Source organism: Oculina patagonica, chromosome 14, assembly GCF_052425735.1.
Source record: "Oculina patagonica isolate OP01 chromosome 14, crgOcupat, whole genome shotgun sequence".
Classification (NCBI taxonomy): domain Eukaryota; kingdom Metazoa; phylum Cnidaria; class Anthozoa; order Scleractinia; family Oculinidae; genus Oculina; species Oculina patagonica.
Window position 1 is genome coordinate 2131765 of NC_135771.1, and position 18865 is coordinate 2150629.

Sequence of the window (18865 nt, forward strand, 5' to 3'; positions counted from 1 at the left end):
TTCTTTGGGAGAGGTGTAATTTGCATTAAATTTAATAATAATCATCTGTTTTAGGACACCTCTTTCGTCACTTTCTAAATGAAAAAGGATGGACGACGCTTTTAGTAATACCCCGATACTAGTATTAGATTTCTCAGTTTAGGAAATCGCTAATTTAATTTTAAAAAGCGCAATATTATTGCTTGAGGGCTACCTTGAGGTCGACAAGAAAAGCAGGCTTAAAAAGATTTTGCGCCAATTCCCAAGAATGGAAAACAAGGTTAGTTTAAATAGCGATGTTGTATGTTTTCTTGCAAACTGACCAATACTATGAAAATTTTCATGGTTTTGTTTGCCAACTAAAAATAAGGTGTTGAAAATTTCAATTTCACCATTGTGTTTGCCTCGTGTGATAAATGCAAAAATTTTCCTGAATACATCAAACTGAAGCCGCACAAGGTACCTTTTTTTGTTCAAAATTACAAGAAGGTGAAACAATTATTTTAAGGCTGCCATGATGCAGTGAAAACGAAGTAATATCGGGTAACATATCTTGATTAGATTGCATGTTCTTTCTTATTATTGATTTTTTGCATATACGTAGTTGTAACCAATATTTTATCAAACTGACCACCAAGAAACAACATCACATGTTTACCGGTGTTTCGAGTTAATGTACAGTGTATGTGCGTTGTTTTGGAGACTAGAAGGTCAGTAGATCAAAAAACTGAAGGGAACTACCGCTCACCAGATCAAATAGACATGGCAGTTGTACCAAATTTGTTGCAAGGCTTGCGTGGATTATTTATTAGAACTTTTAACCTCAGCATGGTGAACATAAGGTTTGTCTCAAGACTTAAAATGTTGACCCATAAAACTTGCCGCCGCCGTGTGGTAATTAATAGGGAGAAAGACGTATGGTTCTATTAGTTATTTCCTATGAAAAGCGAACAAAATATAGCATGTACCCTTGCAGTAGATCATGCAAACCATTCCATTTTTCCCACTTACGTTTGAAGGTATACTGGGTACCTCGGGGAAGCAGAGAAAGAGAAAGATAGAGAGAGAGGGGGGGGGGGGGGGCTGATTCTAAATGTATTGCCAAACTTCAACTCTTTACGTTATATCTTAGTTTGGGACATCCAAGTAGCCAACCTGATGACAGACTGAACAGTGGAAGCCTCCCCCCTTCCTTGAATGTTATCAGATTTTCTAGTCGGCTTTAGATTAGAAAAAGCCGGTAAGCGAGGATTTCCTTGTCTGGTTTCGGCCTTTCAAGTTTTTGCCCTATCCCCCACCGAGGTGTCATTTGTAATCTTAGGCTTTTTTGGTGAAAACAAAACATAAGATTGGGATTATTTGCATAAAAAACCCAACAGTGAGAAAAGCTAGAGTAATTAGGCACATTTGAGTTGAAATCTTTATAGTATAATTAAAAATCGTTTATTTCCTAGCCTTTTGTTTTTACAAACAAAAACATATTATCCAGGTCGTTATCACATACACGGCCGGTCTGATTTTCATTTAACTGACAAAGCCATCAATAAGAGGTTTTGTTAATTTGTAAATTACGGTTCATAAGTTACTACTGAGTCCTATAAACACGTTCGCTTTGCTGTGAATACGAAGATTTGAAACATTACCTGCAGGCGTATCGATTTCAAGATTACACACTGAACACTTTTTGTCCCCGTTCTTGCCGCAACTGACAGAAATGAGATACTTTAGGACTTGAGTTGCATTAAAGGATTATAGGGCATTGAACCAAGTAAGAGCATGTGTTATCACTTCATGCCGAAAATTTTATTAAACTAAGGTAGCCTTTTGCTCCACACGCAGATATTATGACACAGTATATCAAGAATATTTAACCTTAGCTTCAAGTAATTTTGACAATGCTTCCTTTCCATATCAGTATCCCAATTTTTACATTTGCCAAGAACTCAGTTTAACTCAAACGCAAAGAAGAGGGAATTCTCAAACACACAATTCACAAGAGTCATAAAACAGAGGGAATCATTATCGTGAAAGACGTTGGGAGGGTGACCTGGTCTTAATTAGCGTAGAATTTGGTGTTGTTTCTCTTTTTTGTCTTAAGTTTATTAAACAATGTAGAGATTGTTTCATACATCGAAGTCCTTAAAAACTGAAAATTTCGTTACTTGATTTTTCGTATTTATCTTTTCCTGTATTTTATATAATATCGGATTAAGTAATAACATTGTCTCGACTTCTTTCATGTTTAATTGGCGATTATTACTTGCACAAAGTATCTTTGCCCTTAATTTGCGTGCAAAAGGAGGCATCGACCTCAACCTTTAACAAAGAGCTTGATCGTTTATCCTATTAGCGCAAAATTAGATTATACTGAGTGTACAACGCACGTGCGCAAATTTAAGCTTTAGTGACCGTTCTTGGTTTGTCGACCGCTGAACTACTCAAAACTCGATACAATATTCTATGTTTATATTTGCCTTTGTGTAGCTTAATAATTCACTTTTCATCTAATTTCGAAAGAAGAAAGGTACTTTTAAAAGGCCTTATGTTGTTGCTAACTTCTATCTTAGAAATCCGATTTGTCTTGTTCGGCTTAAGTTGTCTCAAGGTCAAACTATTTCGGCAAAAACTGATGATTTGATGATATCGAATTTAATGTTTTAACTCAGTATGGTTTTATGTATGGTCGAGGTTTTTCGTTCAGCTTCCTTAGGTTCCCAGGTACACTGCTTGTATCAAAAGGTTTAAGGTTTAAGAGCCAATATCATGAATAACAAACATAATGAGCTAAGGTACGTCATTTTCAAACTTTTCTGGCGCTTGAGATAAAATGATAAACAAATACTCTTTGTGGTCAATCATTCGCTTTTTTGGACGACTTGTGTATAACCAGAGCTAGAGATACAAAGAACTCCAGAGGTGAGAACAATTCCAAAAATTGAAAAATGCTTCCCACATGTACAATGCATGCATTGTGTCGAAGTACTTGTTGTACTGTTACCGCGTTCGACGATGACATCATTCTCAGTCAAAGGAAGAAAAAACTTGAGAAATGTAAACTGTAGAGCCAACTAAATACTGTACGGGTAAATATAAAAAGTTATTGACCTCAGCATATAATGTTAATTCCCTTTCAAGTCCTACCATTAAACAAAGGTGATTAATTCCTCTAACAAAAAAAAAACAATGGACGTAGTGAAGACATTGAATGCAGATACAGAAAGCCTCGTTAACTTGACTGTTGTTAGTAGTTACCTATTACTAGAAAACCTCAAAATATGTGCTTGTTTCACAGGGAAACGACCTTCTTTCTCGATTCCTCGATACCTAAATTTGATTTCCAGGAGTCAATTATTCCTAATATTTCAGTGTTTTTTCATTATTTGTTTCGCTTTTCCATAGTCCTCATTTTTGCTATCTGGGTTAAATTAACTTTTAGCAAAACTGATACAGCAGCACACGGGTCAATTTGCAGATAACTTTCTGTGTTTCGTGATCTCACCAATTTGTCTCGTCGGCTTAAGTTGTCAGAAAAAATAGAAAAGGTTAACTTTTTTTCGCAAAAAATTGAAACTTCAAGTAAAGCTTTGTAGTACTCTTGCTGGAAAGTTTAAGACGCGTTCCTTTGTTTTGAAAAGTAACAAGTTTGGTTCCTCAACAATCTTCAGTGTTTGGTCTAAGTATTACGTGCGAAAGCAGAATACATCTTCATATCATATCATCTTCTCGGTTATAGGGTCAACTCAATTTGAATAGCAAAACTAATGAACTAATTAGAACAAGACGTCGAAAGGTCTGGTAGCAGATATATGTCAGTTATAAAGCTATTTTCCTGTTATTCAGATGTTTAAAATGAAACGATATCCGAAAGCCCTGTGGTCAGTCTCTTGGACGAAGTCACGATTAAAACGTTTTTAAGTGTATGCTCTTAACGACAAGAAACTTGTGGCCTAAATGTTGGAGGCACCGGCCCTGCTGCAGATTTCTGTTCATGAATGTTACCACTATACGTAGTCAAGGTGACAAACTGATATAAAACAAAATATAATTCATTTTCAGAAATGCAAAGGGCAGGTCAAGTACAGAGTAATATTAATTGCAATGACTCAACGCGTTAGGTTGCAAATGAAAATCTGGGAAATGCGCCAACTTCATTTTCAAATCTATCTCCCGGCATTTAGCGATTTGAAAGACACGAGCATGAGTAAAAATTGCTTGTACTTCTTCAATACTAATTTCAACTTGCTCTTTTCTTTTTGAAGCATTCAGTATTTGTTTCGATTGCTCTTCTTTTAATTGAGGGTAAGGGTGAAAACGCACGTTTTGTCCTTTATATTAAACAACGCAGTACCAAGTCTACCAACTGCACAGCCTGCAGTATTACCAGTATTGGCTGAATTGCATACAGAATTAAATCTAAAACTGACCTGAATATTTTATGCAAAAACATTTATTAAAGACCATTAAAAGATAAGCGAGTTCGCCTTAACTCATCTTCGTCAGCTTCTTCCAAGCTTCTGTACAAGCTTGCAGGTTTTACACATTTGGGGCTCCTGATCGATCAGTTTTCATTTCCAAGAAGTATCATGCCTTCCAATCTTTGCTTTGCCCGTAAATTAATTCAATAGCCCTTTCTCTGCTATGTTCGTGATCTTGAAAGTGGCCACCTAAGAATGTTCCACTTCAAATACTCGCGACTTGATTTTGAAAAAGATAAGTCGTTGACGAACGCGCCCAAGCTTTCCCTGAGTTGTCAAGCTGTTAGGAAGATGATGCATGTTCAATCCTGAAAACTGCTCTGTAGAATATTTGTTGTCAAGTATTTGTAACAAGTTAATAAATCAAAAGAAACATAAAGAGCTTTTAAGATGACATGATACTGAAAAGTTAAAGAGAAAAATGAGGGGCAAATGCCATGACACTTTTGTTCATTCATCACAGCAAGATGTCTATAGCATTCATCATCGTCAAGATACGTTATCAAGCAGTTTCATCTTTCCTTTTAGTTTTCTGATAAAGATCATTCTTTAACTTCCACACGGACCCATAAATAACCACCCAAGACTTATTTGAATCTGAAGAGCGGATTGGTAAAGGACACGCGCTGTTCTAGGCATAGAGCGACACAGTTTCCAGTTTCCCTTCCCTATAGTTTGAAGTCAGTTTTACATTGGACTGTTATTAGCTGTAGTCTTGAAGCTAGCTATATACGAAGAGGTAAGCTTGCAAGATTATCCGTGTTATTTTAACTAATCTGCTGAAGTAGTCTCTGAGTAAGTGTTGGGATCGATGTTGAAATCTTCTAACAACAAGAGGTAAACAGCAATCATATTCATGCTGTTTTGATTATCTCTTTTGTAAATAACCCTTCTAAAGTTGTTTTAAACTTATTAGCCATTGTGAGTACGCAGAGCCGCAACATCGCTAAATCAGTTAAGTAGTTGTTCAACATGCAACGAATATGTTGAAAGCTAAGGGGCTTCAGTCGTAGCTTTAGGCCAACTCAGCATGCAGATGGGTTGGTAACGTTACGTTACATATACGGGCGTGTTACATATACGGGCGTGTGACATATACGGGCGATTTCATAGATACCTTTGGTCACGCATTTCACACTACTACCAGTCAGGATGTGACAGTTCTCGTGAACAGCACCCAGAAAACTTAATGGGTTTTAGCGCCTACAAGACTGCATATTTCATTCAGTTATTTTCCTTAATCGAACCTTCAAGGGAAATCGAAAAATGTTCGAGATTCGGGATTCGATAACTCATATAAGAATGAGAAGCGGGCAGTTTGAGTTTCTGAGGGTTCGAGTTATCGGTATTCCATTGTATATTTAAGCCTCGTTCCGGCAGTTTATCGAAATCGTCCGCATTACCACTCACCTTCAGGAATTTACGGGCGCGCCAACACCCTTTATGTCGGAAGATTTCTTCGTGAGATTAACTTAAATTACTATAGAAGATTTTTTTCATTCAGAAGATTCGAGTGGCCGCCTCTTACCCTAAACGATCGCAAAAGTAAGAGAAACTAGAGGATATCCATGTTCCTTCAGGACCCGGGCGCGCCAACATCTTTCTGCGACGCTGAAGTAGGTGTAAGATTTGAGCGCGCCGTATGTATTTAACGAACGCCCTGCCTGATAGACTCAAGTTCCGTTACATTAAGCATAGCTATTAAGTTAAAGATCACCAGCGAAAATCTCCGACAGTAATAGGGTAAAGATGTTGAGCGCCGAACGAAAGAAATACCTCGCCGATAGACTCAATGTCCGTCTAGTTAAAAAGAAATGTTTAATAGAAGGACAGCGAAAGAGATTAAAAACGAAAAATCAGTAAAAGTGTTGAGCGCGCCCGTATAGTAACATGCCCTAAAACGGAAATTTACCTTGCCTAAAATGAACTCAAGTGAGATACAGTTAAAACAGAATAATATGTAGTTTAGTATTAAAAATTTTACTCGACGAAAGGAAATATTCCGACAGTAAAAGTGTGAAGTAAACTAAGTAGATCTGTCAGATTTTTTTAATCATACTGTTTATAGAACTGTCACATCCTGACTGGTAGTAGTGTGAAATGCGTGACCAAAGGTATCTATGAAATCGCCCGTATATGTCACACGCCCGTATATGTAACACGCCCGTATAGGTAACGTAACGTTACCAACCCCGGTCTCAGCATGTGGTATCGTTAATTAAAAGACAAACCTTTACACTGCACTCTAACCTTTTTACTCTGCGGATAAAACCCGTACGTGTAACCATTCAAATAAAAGCTGCTGAGCAGAACTTTCATGTGCTCGTGTTAGGTTTTAATATTTTGAAATCTTTAAGACTAAAAAAAAAAATTTCAAGTTGGGCCGTTCTTGTGAAGGTGGGCGCTGTCTTTCTCGCTTATCGTGCCATCAAATCCATGTTCGAAGGCATGCCGCCATTGAATATGTTGTTTTGCTTTTTAGTGAAAAGGGAATAAGTGTCAAAGGGAAAAAGCTTATTTTATTAAGAATGTGAAAATGCTTTAGTTTTGTCTAACTGTGGTAGTATCGAAGGCAGAAGATGAAATCACTAAACAGACCTTCAGTCCAGCAATGAAGTATTTAACAAGTAGCCACAAGTATGAGCTACTCGTCTGTAGTAGCAGCACTCCATCTAAAATAAGATGATTTCTGATTTAATTTTTTAAGCTCCTCTTCAATAAAGTTACTAAACGTAAGTATGTGTTATGCATGATACCATTATTTATTTATCAGTTGACCGTGCCTTAACCGTTAATTGGATGCTAAATATGGGCGTTTATTCGCCAACTTAATTAAGTCAGATGTCGAATGACAAAATCCCTCCCAGAAGTTTTTCTTTTCTTGCAACCTGGCCATGCAAGCGTACCTTATCTTTTTGAATAATATTTGTGTTCCCTGATAAAAAAGTCACGACTTGTAGATGGATATTTTTAGGGTGATGCAAATTTAGGGATGGCGATTTGTCCGCCAAAATAAGTTCCATAGAAAGTTAGAGGTGAACAAAAATATCTTGGAAGTATTTAAACATTTTACCAATTAAATTTAATGGCTTTTTAGAACTATTGTATTTATGTACACTGATATGAGGTGTGGAATTTGTTTGGAATGCCGCGAGATTTAATTGTATTTGATTCATCGGTGCATTTAGAGTATTTAGCCGAGTCGAATGAATTGTTTTGTCTGCAGTCTAACGGTTGTAAATCACTTAGAACATTTTGACTGACCGAAATTGCTACTGAGATAGTGTGTGTTTTAAACATTCCAACACAAACTAATTAGAATTGTAAAAGCATATTATCTTGACATTTGAGTTGAAACCAATCTGATGTACCAAACACTTCCAATTTTGAATTTTCTATTTTTTTTTTATCAAGATCTAAAAAAGTGAATTTGTTTATTATACACTGGGTGATTACTCTACTCTACACAGGGTCTTCTTTGAATGAGAGTTCATACTCAATTGTAGAATTTACTTATCACTTCGGAACTCACTCAAGAGTTAAACTTGCTGGCAACTTCAAATACGTGCACATAAAACTAAAAGATAAGATGAAATTGGACTCAGTGCAAAAGCATCCGGAATTTAAAAAGATAAGTGAAGAGCAATCAATGGCTTAAGATGCTTTCGCCATAATTGCCATTGTTCTTGAAATCTTAGCTTTTTATTTCATTGCTCGTGACAAACGCCACACGTTCACCCATATGAGATCAACGCCCATCTCCAAAAAGTCAAGTACAAAGCAATAACAAAGAGAAGCACTCTTCAAAAGTAGAGCGGTTCATTGTGAAGCGATCGATCGATTTCCTCGGCTTGGCCAGTAGAGGTCCCTTAACAAAGGTAAGGTAATTTAGAGAAATGTAGATCGATTACAGTTGAGAAAGTTCCCAATTTGCGTACCACCTGCGTTCTTTTGTTTGGTTCTTCAACGAGCAATTTTTGGTTTTTCATCGTCACTCCATTACGCTAACTGTGTGGTCAATCAAGGCAGTTATGTGGGAAATTGCCTTTGCATGCTGAGTTTCAAAGTCAGATCTGTGGTGGATTATAAATTTAATCTTGTTTTTACTGAGGTGAAATAAAGTCAAGAGTTCCATTGATCGGTTAAGCCCGCAATTGAATCACTAGCTTAGCTTGGCAAATCCGGCAAATTAGAGAATAAACAAGACGGTTTAATTTTATATCTTTTTAGGCTCAGTCAATATTTGGCATAAATGTCTCTTCAAGTCTGTTCTTGGCCTCTGTAATTACGTTCTATTGCGCGTGTTGGACAATCTTCTCGACTGAGAGAATCACACATGTATTGTGAAGGACTTTTGAGGTGCATGCTTATAAAAGGGTCATCGGTACTCTAATCCTGTTTGATACTGGGGTGAAAAACTACATGTCGTTTTATTAAGCGTGGGCTCAGGTCTTCCTCACAGGAAATAGGTTAATTGTTGCAATTAACTTTAATTAACACCATGCAAGTCGTGCTTTGTAGAATAAACAACAACTTATCTCCCGTTCACGATGTGCTTTAAGGTTATGAAGACGACTAATTTATTTACCATGTTTCATCAATTTGCATTGAATCATCGATTTAACAAAGACGGAAAGAAAGCTATGAGTGAATTTTTACACTTGTTATTCGTTTAGAACTTGTTAAAAGTGTTTTGGTTGTGAGATTTCGATAGCGCGGATAACAGACTTAGAATAACTTGTCTGCAGTGTTTTATCGGTTTGTAACCCACTGTGACATTGCAAGTTTGGGGGCATCAAGGTCTAGATACTGGATATGTAGATCGGTAACCTATGAAGTAGCCTTAATGCCGGTAGATAACTTGTTGTTACAGACTTCGATCTTAGCTCTTCAAAGTTTTTACACTTGAGGACAAGTGTTCAATAGTTGTTTTTCACGCCTCTTAATTCGGATAAACCAATTACCAATCCTATTAGTTTGTTTATGTTGCAATCTAAGCAATGTTTATGTATGCGCTGTTTATGAAGGTTGTTTCGACATATGTTTTACTATTTAACTTTATGGCCGGATGTCGCCACTGCATAATACTAGGGCTATGGTACTTTTAAGTTGAAATCTTCCCGAAGTGAATTTAATTACAATCAGCGAACAAAACAACTTGGGTCAAAAGTTAATGAAACACAATATCACAGGCGTTTTTTGTATGGCAAGGAAACAAAACGCATCATTTGGAAGACTCTAATGTTGGCCACTTAAATTGAGCGAAAACGCAAGCCGCGCACCCCAGGATGGTCTCATCAACTGCAGCTCTTATCAGATAATCACAATAAAGACCAAACAAGCATGCGAAATACGTGAAATATCTGTTCCTAAGAAAGGATACAAGGAATGAATGATTGGCAGTGCTCTTTATTGGAATTCCCAAGTTTATATATACCTTCGTCGCTGTTCAACTGTATTCTACCATAGGTATACTCAAAAACAAGGCAAGTGTCCATGGTTTTACACATGGTAAGTGATTTGAGTTTATTGTACGTTTGCAAGTTCAGTCCTTTGTGAAGATGGCCATTCGCTAACTGTGGCTACATGAACATCTTTTTTGTTGCCACGCTTTAGTTCTATAAGACATCGCAAACTTTTTGCTGTTTAACGTGGAAAGCAACATCGACTTCGTTAACGTGTAAAGGAGAAATCACTGAAACTCATTCGGTATTTATAATGGGCTCATCACTGGTAAATGCTAACTTTACATTACAGAAAACAAGGTGACAGTCGCTCTGAAATGCAAGAAAACCTGAAGGGACATTTAATAAATAACAAGGCCAAGAGAAAGAAACTTTTTCCATCTTCAAAGTGATCGAAAAAAGAATTTTTAAACGGCGATTTCCCTCAATGATTGCTGCTTTTAGCAAGCACAAATGTGTTAATTAATCGATATCTGTCTATTGCAAAGGATACACAAGGGGGTAGAATTCTTCACGGCTTATGTTATCGATGATCGCGATTTAAATGTGCCTTTATGCTCTTTTTAGTACCTAAATGATAGGAAATGGCAGTATATTTATTTGGTTAGCGGAGCGTATGTTTGTTCAGCCTTGTAATAAGCAGTGTGATTTCACACGTGCTTCTCTTCACATCAACACACAACGACACAAAGCTGTGCCAAGATGTTAAGCACATCAACAACTCATAAAATATCGAAAAGCGATCTTACCAGATGCCCAGGAACTGTTCCTGATAAGACTTATCTAAGGTCGGTGTCTCTTCAAAGAATCAAAGTCCGGCGCATGATTGAGCGGCTTCAATCTAAAATTGGCATCCATTCACACCTAGGCGACGGTGATATAAAGAAAGGTGCATGTATAAACTAAATCTAAAATAATGTCTATTTTCTTGATAAATAGCAAACTTGCCTTTTAAATTAGATTAACGAAGTAATTTTTAGGACACTCATGAACGATCATCTCGAAGCATTTGTAATAATATTCAGTGGGGTGTAATTAGGAGCCATCATATTATGAGTGGAGTATTCAGTCGATAAACAGGATAAATCTCAAAAGTGGTTTACCCTTTTCATTTTATCTGCAATAAAAAAGAGCTGGTAAATATGAGGTTTAGAAAATTGGCCTTGTAATTGGTCTCTTAAGTCTGACGTCATAATAGTGCCATGTTGTATCTAATATGGCGTATGCACAAAATCTTGAGTAAAATTCAGCAAATATAAACAGGTACCATATTATTAAACTTGTTTATGCAATAAAAAGTATTTTCGGTAATGTTTGCTAATACAGACGATAAACCAGAGTAATCAGAAGATAGCCATTTCATACCGATAACTCGAACCTTCAAGGGAAATCGGAAAAGGTTCGAGGTATCGGGAGTTTGAGTTATTAAGGGTAAAATTATTAAGAAATGACCTAGAAGGGAATCGAGAAAGGTTCGAGTTAGCGGGAGGTTCGAGCTATTGAGGGTTCGAGTTATCGGGATTCAACTGTACCACATTTCGGTCAACTTCGAAAAATATGCAAACTAAGTTTTCAATTTAGTGATATTTTTGTTTAAGCTACGAAAGATATGGTGTAATGTTCTTGTTTTTTGGGTTGTTACACGACAGGCGGTAGGATGAGAGAGATTTCGGGACTTTTCTTAACCTTCTAGAATTTCCCCAATATGATGATGAGATGTCAGTAATTATTCACTTTTAACGGTGGTTTTGGGAGCATTCCAATTAAGAGCTTTCTTTAGTGTTTTGTAAGTTCAACCTCAACAGTAACAAATCAAGTTTGTGGCTTACCAACTTGAAGTTTGAGAACTGGAAACGGTTTCTCCCAAAATCCTTAGCGCTAGTATTGCTTGGTTACCTAGCAATCCACAGCTTCCTGATGACGTTAGCCTTGACCATATCACATTTCCGGCAAAGCTATTTTTGTTTCCTGTTTAAAAATGTTATCATTGGAAACCACAGAATGTGACATTAATACACACACTGATAAACCTGAACAAGATTGGCGTCAACTTTAATTTTATCGGTATTTTATGCAAGAAACAATAAAATATTCACTTGTAAGACGAGACCGAACAGCATGAATATACAAAATAAATATTTTTGTATTGTAGCTATTATTTCTTGTTGTTTTTCCTGTCGGCAAACTTTGTAGTAGATGAAAGTCTAAACCTTTTTTCAATCCATTCAGTGAGATAAAAGAAAAAATATATAAATTATTAAGACATTACAGCGCCGTTTTTCCTAGTGAAGAAAAGCGTCTGCCTTCATATTATGTCAGTTGGAGAAATTTTGCCGAATTTCTGCCTAAATTTCGATGTTAATATTCAAGTTTTGCTTTGCTTTTCAAACCTTTCATTACACCTGACAGGCCGACACTAACATTCTGTTGACAAATCGATGGCCTTAATTCAACTGAACACTTTTTGAAATTAGAGAGTAAATGGAAGCATTGATTACTGCAAAGAAAATTTAATTCAAAATATTCTTCCATTAAATTGATTTAATTGAGGTGGAGACAAATAATATGAAGTCAAAGAAGTAAGAAAACTAGAGGCAGATGTTCAAGATATGATTTCTGTACGAGTGGAAATGAAAAAAAAGTGTTTTTGTTCGGAACTTTCTTTCCCGTAGGCGTTTACAAACTTTAAACTGGAATCATTTTTAAACAAAGGCCCTGTTGGAGTTCACTCAGTTATAACAATACAGATTTACATACAACAAGAAACCTTTTTGCTTAATTTTGAGTTGAATACGCACGGAGAACCACCGCTTTGTCATTGAACTGCTGAAGGTGCAAGACATTACCTTTTATCGCATGCATGATCGGTGAGTCAATATCTTGCTTATTTTTGGTACTTTTTTTTTTGGTCGAAGTATGGAAAGAGTGTTCTGCGCCATTTAGGTAATTCAAATTAATACAACCAGACCAATTATGAAAGAGAATGGAAGGAAAGATATATTGTATATAATAAGCACTGAATAAGTGACAAAAGCGAACTGGCGTGAAGAAGCTAGCTTGACCAATGACACAATGATTTTTTTCTGTACCACCGTGAGACTTTTTTCCGAGTCTTTTTTTTAACAGTAGGAACAGCAAGAGGCAAAATGCTCATTTTACGAGTTCATTCCAGGCGGTGTGAAAGAACTGCGAGAACCCATTATTTGCAGTGCGATTTGGTAACACAAGAGGCAGCTGTTTGTTATCCCCTGTCCCAAAGAGTGATCATTATCTATTTTCTCGTTACATTACCAATACTTTGTAAAGCAGACAGGTGAAGAGAATCAAGTAATCCATCAACTAATGGTACTGTCTTGATGAAACACTAAATTCTCAGGTTAACATGAACAGAAACGTAGGCTAATGAGTAAGGAGAATTGAATTTTTGAGATTGGCAACGTCAGGGTTTCATAGAGCCAGAGATGAATGCAAATAGCTACTTACTTCACGGAACACCGTTTTTTTTAAATAAAAACATGATTCAGCTAATTCAAGCGTTAAACTCCAGCATGGCAAAAATAGCTCTGTTGGAAGCAACTTTCCCAAAATTGGACCCGAGAAACCAAAGAATTTCCGAACATAAATATTTTCCCGAGAGCCATTATTTGTTAAAAGCATTTTTATTTATTCCGGCAAAACATAACAAAGACATGCATGAGCTTATTATTGTGTTGGCCAGCACGCGAGGATCTTTTGAAGTGGGAAGGAGTATTGTGGAAAAATGTTTGTAATAAAAATGACTATTTCTTAGTAGGGGTCTACAAATCCCCACTGTGGCTTTCGGAGAAACGTGCTGAAAGTAATTATTTACCAGCCTTTTGTAGCCTAAAGCTATTATCGGTGCAAACTGTCAGATGCTTTAGATTTTTAAGCAGCCTAAACACTGTTTTTATACTTTATTTAGTCAAATTTTGCTTCAGCGATTTAGTACAAGAAAAGTTGTTTTTCAACTCTTTGTCCTCAGTCGCAAATTTTTATTATCAGGGTAAAAAATGAAACGAGTTTGTTTTTCTTAAAGTAATAGCATTTAGAGCATCGGTCAAACTGGGATACTAAGGTATCACTTTAATTTGTGCTAAGAACACAACCCATTGTGACAACTTCACTCTGCACAATTACGCATGCAGTTTGGACACATCTTTATCAAGTTTCAAGAAACATTAGAAAACGTAAAGTCACCACATATCAGTAGTTGGCAGGTATGTCTTTTAAAAAGGTCCATGTCACTCTAGATGTTGAGTCTGGGTTAGTCCTTAGTCTTCATCATTCATCAAATCTTGACAACATATGAAATGTAGCGAGTAAAACATCTTTTGTTTCTCCCAATGTCGTGGAGCGAGGCTATGCCAAAACTTTCAAAGATTCTGTTTTTATTTTGAGACTAAAAGAAGTACTCAAGCTGAGAAAAAAGTGTCTGAAAATAATGCATTCGTAGAGGAAGACAAGCTGACAATGCACCATGTTTGAGCCCGTTAAACTCCCAGAGAGTTGAGTTAAAACTTTTCACCCTGTGACCACTGAGTAGTATTTTCATGTGGTACTGTTTATTATGATGTACAAGGTAGTTCTAAAGTTTAATAATTCTGTGGATGAAACCCTAGTGTGTGACCATTCAAATGAAAGCTATTGAGAAGTACTTTCATGTGGTGCTTTTTGTTCTTCTTAATACTGGAGATGCAGTTGTATTTTTTATTTAATTTTGCACTTGAAGGTTCTTGTAATATAAAGAGTGTAAGTTATACAGCCATATGCACTGAGAAGGAGCGCTTGCATTGCTACTTTAAGTGTCGAAAAGCGATCAGATTAGGCAGAGTAATTATTCAGCATTTATATAATCATCAAACACGGGATATTTTTAGCTAAGCTGACGTTAAACGCGCGGAATATTGCAACATTTGACGAATTTCATTTGTTTCTGATTTTAATCTACTGAACCGAAAAAAGATTCCTGGGTTCACAGTTCACTCCCACAAAACCGTCTGCCGAACTCAATAACGATCTAATCAATTATTTAATTAAGTTAAAATTCCCGATTGGCTCGGAAAGACACCTAGAGGCATTGCTTCAACTAAAACAACCTACGGTAAGCCTTGATTTCGTTCAGTTTTATGCAGAGTTACTGCTGAGAAAACAAATGTTCAAATTGTAAAGAAATGTCTTAATATCAGCAGGAAAGCTATGACGTATTATAACTCCGATAAAAGTCATACATTTCCCAAAGCCTCGACTTAAGATGCTAAAAAACTGATTTCAAATTGAGGCTATTGCTAAGGAAATAAGAGCAAAATTAGCACCAATTCTTCGTTGGCAAACTTGCGTTTCCGATTTCGGAAATTAAAATCTGAACAGGAAAGTAATGTTCTAAGTTCACTGATCAATTAATGGTCTAGCAACAAAACTGGTTTGGCGAGAGTGATCTATTTTAATTTATGAGATTTAATTAAAATCGCCTACTGTCCGGCCTAAATTATACGACATTCTTGCGTCGCATGACAAGACTCATGGAGATTTGTACATTACCCGAGGAATAAACAAACAAAGTACTCAAATGCACACTTTAATCTGTTGAGATGTTTGAGAAAGACTTCTCACATAGTCGAAGATATCATTGGTGAAGTGTACAAAGAAACAGTCGGGAAGGGTCCGAGGGCAAAACGAAATCAATGTTTGCCCAAGCCGTGTTTTGTCTGCCGAATACAATGTTTTCAATAGAAGGAATATAAAGTTGTAAATGTAGTAGACTTTTCGCATAACAACTCGAAATCTTCGAAACAGGAGCGAGTAAAGGTATTGTTACAGAGGTTGTTAATTATAGTTATCAATTTTTTTTGTTATCTTTGAAATTCGCAAGTGGCTTTGCATTTACATATCATAGCTTTCCGAATTGTGCACAAAGACAAACATGTCTACCACAGTTTTATTATGCGGAGAAATCAGTTTAAAAAGTTTCTTTAATTGCAGGTTAACCGATGCTTGGCGAACGTCCAATAGGAACTGTTCTGTGGCTAGAACTGGTGCGAAAGCGACATCCCACTCAATAAAATTGCACAAGTTTACGACAAGGATACGCATCTCCAAATTATTGCCATAATTTCACGGGTCATCTAAGCTGGCCGAAACCTACGGCTACTAAACCACAAGAGCATAAACTACAGCAAATGGAGTGACTCTGTGATCCTGAAACTGTGAGCGCCAAAACCTCAGGATGAGCGGCAAGAATGACACTCTGCCGGTCTCTCCGACCGAAAGTGGCAATTTCATCGAGCCTGCGCCAATGCGGTGGACTCTTCGTTTGATATTTATCATTGTTTTTATCGTTGGAGTTATCGGCAACGCTGTTGTGTGTGTGGCTGTGATACGGCGAAAGCGAATGCGGACAAGCAATAACATTTTCACTTTCAATCTGGCTCTTTGTGACTTGCTGAATGTCATGATTTTCCTACCAACGCAGATGGCCGCTTTTGAGAATAATCACAATTGGGCGACCGGAGACTTCATGTGCCGTGTCGCCTACATTCTAGTTCCACTGTGCTTATCTGCATCTATCGGTACACTTCTGGCAATAACAAGCGACAGATACAGAGCCATAGCTTATCCTATGAAACCACGGTTAAGCGGTAAAAAGATCAAAATTATTCTAACCGTCATTTGGGTCAGCTCATTTTTAATCTGCATGCCACTGATTTTTGTTGCTGGGTTGATTTCTCCCGCGCCCGGGAAAGTTTACTGCGACGAGTTGTGGCCTGACCCTATCTACCCCGAGATTTACTGGAATTTCATTTTTGTTATCCAATACGTTCTACCATTGGCAATAATCGTGGTCTTAGCCGTGCTGATCGCGGTTAAAATTCGCCAGAACAATGCGATGCAAATGCTTCCGAAAAGCTCTCAAGTCATCGCGGCTGCTGTCCGGCAAAGAATGAAACAGACTTCGAAAATAACTAACATGCTTATCGCCCTTGTGATACTGTATGCAGTTTGTATGCTTCCACAACACATTGTGTTCTTATGGTTTAGTTATGGTGACTTGGCGAGCAACAAGTACCGTATTTACGTTCTTCGATTCGCAAACGTTTTTCCAATGGCGAACAGCGCGCTAAATCCAATCGCATACGGAACGCTTAATAAAGAGTTTAAGAAAGTGTTTAAAAGTTTCTTTAACTGCGAATGCATCCATAAAACGGACACGGATGTTTATAAACCATCTCCTAATGCTATCAACAGAGCTCGAACTGGAAAGTTTAGATTAGCAGTTTATAAACATGGGAACGATGGAAACTCTATTCCCGAGCCCAAGAAAAGGCGTCGAAAGTACAGCCCTGTTTCTCTCGCCTCTTCAGCGACAAGGAAGAAACAGCCAAAGCGGGACAAAAATGACAATAAAGAAATAAAAACTCAAACACGAATTCCCAATGGCTATTCCACACTAACTACGAATCACACACAGAGTACACTTAAGCACAACTCGAGGGGAGGCAAAGACGAAGAACAGGAGCAAACTGTTTCATTGATTCCGACAAAAGCGGCCTCTTTTAATAAGTCACGTTCTCAACAACCACCTGAGTACACTAGAGGAAACGAAGAAGAGCAAGTGCTGCTAAATGGCGGAATGGGCTCTGAAAATGACAGAAATGAATGCGTTTCTTTTTCAGACGAACATGTGAAGCTCAAAGCGCAAACTGACAAGAAAATGGGCGCAGAAGAGCCTAAAGCACGGCACGATGCCAATATGTATGATAAAGAGCTTGACTCGATCAAACTGCATTCAAAAGAGAATTTAAAGACGCAATTGTTGACACATGATGATTTTGAGAATGACTCCTTCATGGATTGCTGGCTTGAAATGAACAAAATCGACAAAAAACTGCTCGCGTATTTAAGCTCTTTAAAGGAAACCGATCTCTAGAGTGTATACGTTGAGAGAATTTGGTCAATTTTTCGCCAGATTTTATTTCACTAATTAAAATGCAGTTTTGCTCCCGTGGTGGAAACTAATAACAAGTTTAGCCTTGTGTAAACAGAGTGCATCAAATCTACGTTTTTATTGACTGAAAAATCCAAAGGGTCACTTTTAAATTGTAAATAAAATAAAGTTTTTATAATCAAGCTTAAAACAAAGCGAGCCGAACGAGCAGCACGCGAAAGGAAAAGTTGCTCTGTTTAATAGTTTGGTTTTGAATTATTTTAAACAATACAAAGTCAAAAAAGAGAACATTTAGCCGGAATCTGGCAAATTTATCCGCTTTTACATTATTCGTCTGTTAAGTCTAAAAAGTGGCACAATTCTGAATAATTCCATGAAAATGCAGTTTCGTTTCCTTGTTTTTGGTAAAAACATGTTTATGTGTATACTATAATTAAGTTATTACTTCGCGTAATTGGTCAAGCGCGAAGGATCTTATGAAAACGCGAAGGAACAATGCATTGTCGTGAAAACACAGCTTTCAAAATTGCAATAAATTTCATGGTTGGGTAAGGCGCTAACAAGAATTAAATTAGCTTGTTGACCGCACTAATGGGCGGTCTAACAACACCTTATTACATAGTAAATGAAATATCAGTTTTACGGACTTTTCTTAACAAAAAATATATCCTCAGTCCTATAGAAGTTTAAATAATACTTAATTTTGTTACGACCTGTAATAATCACACGCCCAAAATAAACTCTTTTCAATAAACATATCGTGTCACCACTAGGTATCATTTTGGGTCAAGACACCCAAATTTAATAACCTAGCTGTTTGTGGCATTATTTCTGCCAGCAATTAACTCTTTTATTCTTTTGTCATATGGCAATTGCCCGAAAGCGATAGAAGCGGCTATTAAATGTTTCTCAAATGATTTCTTTGGAGCAATAAACGTTTTTGTGGCATGAAAAGCAATCTGGCGCCACTTATTATTTATGCA

At 37.0% G+C, this 18865-nt stretch overlaps 1 protein-coding gene across 4 annotated transcripts; it reads left to right on the forward strand.

Moving 5' to 3' along the window:
• On the forward strand, positions 1-18840 carry LOC144639429 (galanin receptor type 1-like). Of its 4 annotated transcripts, none has more exons than XM_078498760.1 (2): positions 1-259; positions 15920-18840. In XM_078498760.1, exon 2 carries the CDS (start codon positions 16164-16166, stop codon positions 17862-17864), a length of 1701 nt encoding a protein of 566 aa, XP_078354886.1. In that variant the 5' UTR covers positions 1-259; positions 15920-16163; the 3' UTR covers positions 17865-18840. The 4 variants fall into 4 exon arrangements, with proteins under 4 accessions (XP_078354886.1, XP_078354887.1, XP_078354885.1 ...); XM_078498761.1 differs by lacking the exon at positions 1-259 and adding an exon at positions 9845-9965; XM_078498759.1 differs by lacking the exon at positions 1-259 and adding an exon at positions 12425-12786.
• The last annotated feature ends 25 nt before the right edge of the window (positions 18841-18865 follow it).